The sequence below is a fragment of the Drosophila suzukii genome, unplaced genomic scaffold (assembly GCF_043229965.1).
Source record: "Drosophila suzukii unplaced genomic scaffold, CBGP_Dsuzu_IsoJpt1.0 scf_6, whole genome shotgun sequence".
In the NCBI taxonomy this organism is placed as follows: domain Eukaryota; kingdom Metazoa; phylum Arthropoda; class Insecta; order Diptera; family Drosophilidae; genus Drosophila; species Drosophila suzukii.
Window position 1 is genome coordinate 153575 of NW_027255938.1, and position 1726 is coordinate 155300.

The following is a 1726-nucleotide window of genomic DNA, read 5'->3' on the forward strand; positions in this document are numbered from 1 at the left end:
TTTATTTTATTAAAGTATTTTATAAAAAAACAATTGTAATGAAAATCGGTGGGAAACAGCATTGTGTAGCTGACCCCGTTTAAGGAACTCAGAATTTGTACAAAATACACGAATTTGTCATACCCTACAAAAAATAAAATTAAAAAAACTCGATATTTTCCTTAGTGTATTTTATAAAAAAACAATTGTAATGAAAATCGGTGGGAAACAGCATTGTGTAGCTGACCCCGTTTAAGGAACTCAGAATTTGTACAAAATACACGAATTTGTCATACCCTACAAAAAATAAAATTAAAAAAACTCGATATTTTCCTTAGTGTATTTTATAAAAAAACAATTGTAATGAAAATCGGTGGGAAACAGCATTGTGTAGCTGACCCCGTTTAAGGAACTCAGAATTTGTACAAAATACACGAATTTGTCATACCCTACAAAAAATAAAATTAAAAAAACTCGATATTTTCCTTACTTTTAATAAACGCTGCTGAAACAAACTTGCGCTGCGTAAGAAGCTCAGGATCTGCATGCCAAATCCCAATAGCCTAGATCTTATAGTTTCCAAGATTTCAGCGTTCATCCGGACGGACATGGCTAGATCGACTTGGCTAGTGATCCTGATCAAGATTATATATACTTTATGGGGCCGAAAACGCTTCCTTCTGCCTGTTACATACTTTTCGACGAATCTAGTATACCCTTTTACTCTACGAGTAACGGGTATAAAAATAAAAATTCGACGCATTTACTTTAGATGTTTTTATTTCTTCATATGTACATATTTATTTATTCGGAAATTTTTAGATCAGCCTTATCGACGGCCGCCTCCTGGCTAGCCGCCTCCTGGATAGCCGCCTCCAGGCTAGCCGCCTCCTCGCTAGCCGCCTCCCGGCTAGCCGCCTCCTGATTTGCCGCCTCCTGATTTGCAGTCTTGCGGCGCTTCTGCGGCCTTTTGGCCTTTCGTTGTTTGCGTTTGGGGGGGGGAGCCCCTCCCTCGCCATCTCCAACGATGAACTTGTCTACGTTCTGTAAATGGGAAGAAAAAATTATTAACAGTTCGTTTAAATTATTACATATAAATTACTTACGCACTTCACCAGCAGCACCCTCGACATTTTCTTGGTAAATAAAAGTTCCCGCGAATCGGGAGTGATGCCACACTTTCAGCTTGCCTTTATCGAAGTATCGATATAGGGTATCGATATAAGGTTCATGTGTTCTTAGTTACAATTTTGGAACAAATGAGATGCCCACAACGCACTATGCTTTTTTCTCAAAAACTGACGGCTTTTCGTTCGCCGAACCGCATTTGTTAATTAGTAAAATGAATTTCCTTTCCAACGAGGTACCGTGCATGTTGGTACAACGTCTGTGAAAGTCAAATTAATTAAAAATAGAGATAGCTTCGAAACATTATTTTTTTCCCATATGGTTAGTGTCTTGGAAGCTTAGAACAGGGTGAACAATTTTGTTACAAATGAGATGCAAACCACGCATTATGCTTTTTTCTCAAAAACTGACGGCTTTTCGTTCGCCGAACCGCATTTGTTAGTTAGCAAAATGAATTTCCTTTCCAACGAGGTACCGTGCATGTTGGTACAACGTCTGTGAAAATCAAATTAATTAAAAATAGAGATAGCGTCGAAACATTATTTTTTTCCCATATGGTTAGTGTCTTGGGAGGTTAGAACAGGGTGAACAATAGATGCAAGCCACGCATTATGCTTTT

The 1726-nt window shown here is 38.2% G+C and overlaps 1 protein-coding gene across 1 annotated transcript; it reads right to left on the reverse strand.

The window, feature by feature from the left end:
• Positions 1-741: 741 nt before the first annotated feature.
• LOC139355041 (treponemal membrane protein B-like) lies at positions 742-1365 on the reverse strand. The gene is made up of 2 exons (XM_070999318.1): positions 1086-1365; positions 742-1023 (listed from the first exon to the last, which is right to left on the reverse strand). Exons 1-2 carry the CDS (start codon positions 1110-1112, stop codon positions 784-786), a joined length of 267 nt encoding a protein of 88 aa, XP_070855419.1. The 5' UTR covers positions 1113-1365; the 3' UTR covers positions 742-783.
• Positions 1366-1726: the final 361 nt, after the last annotated feature.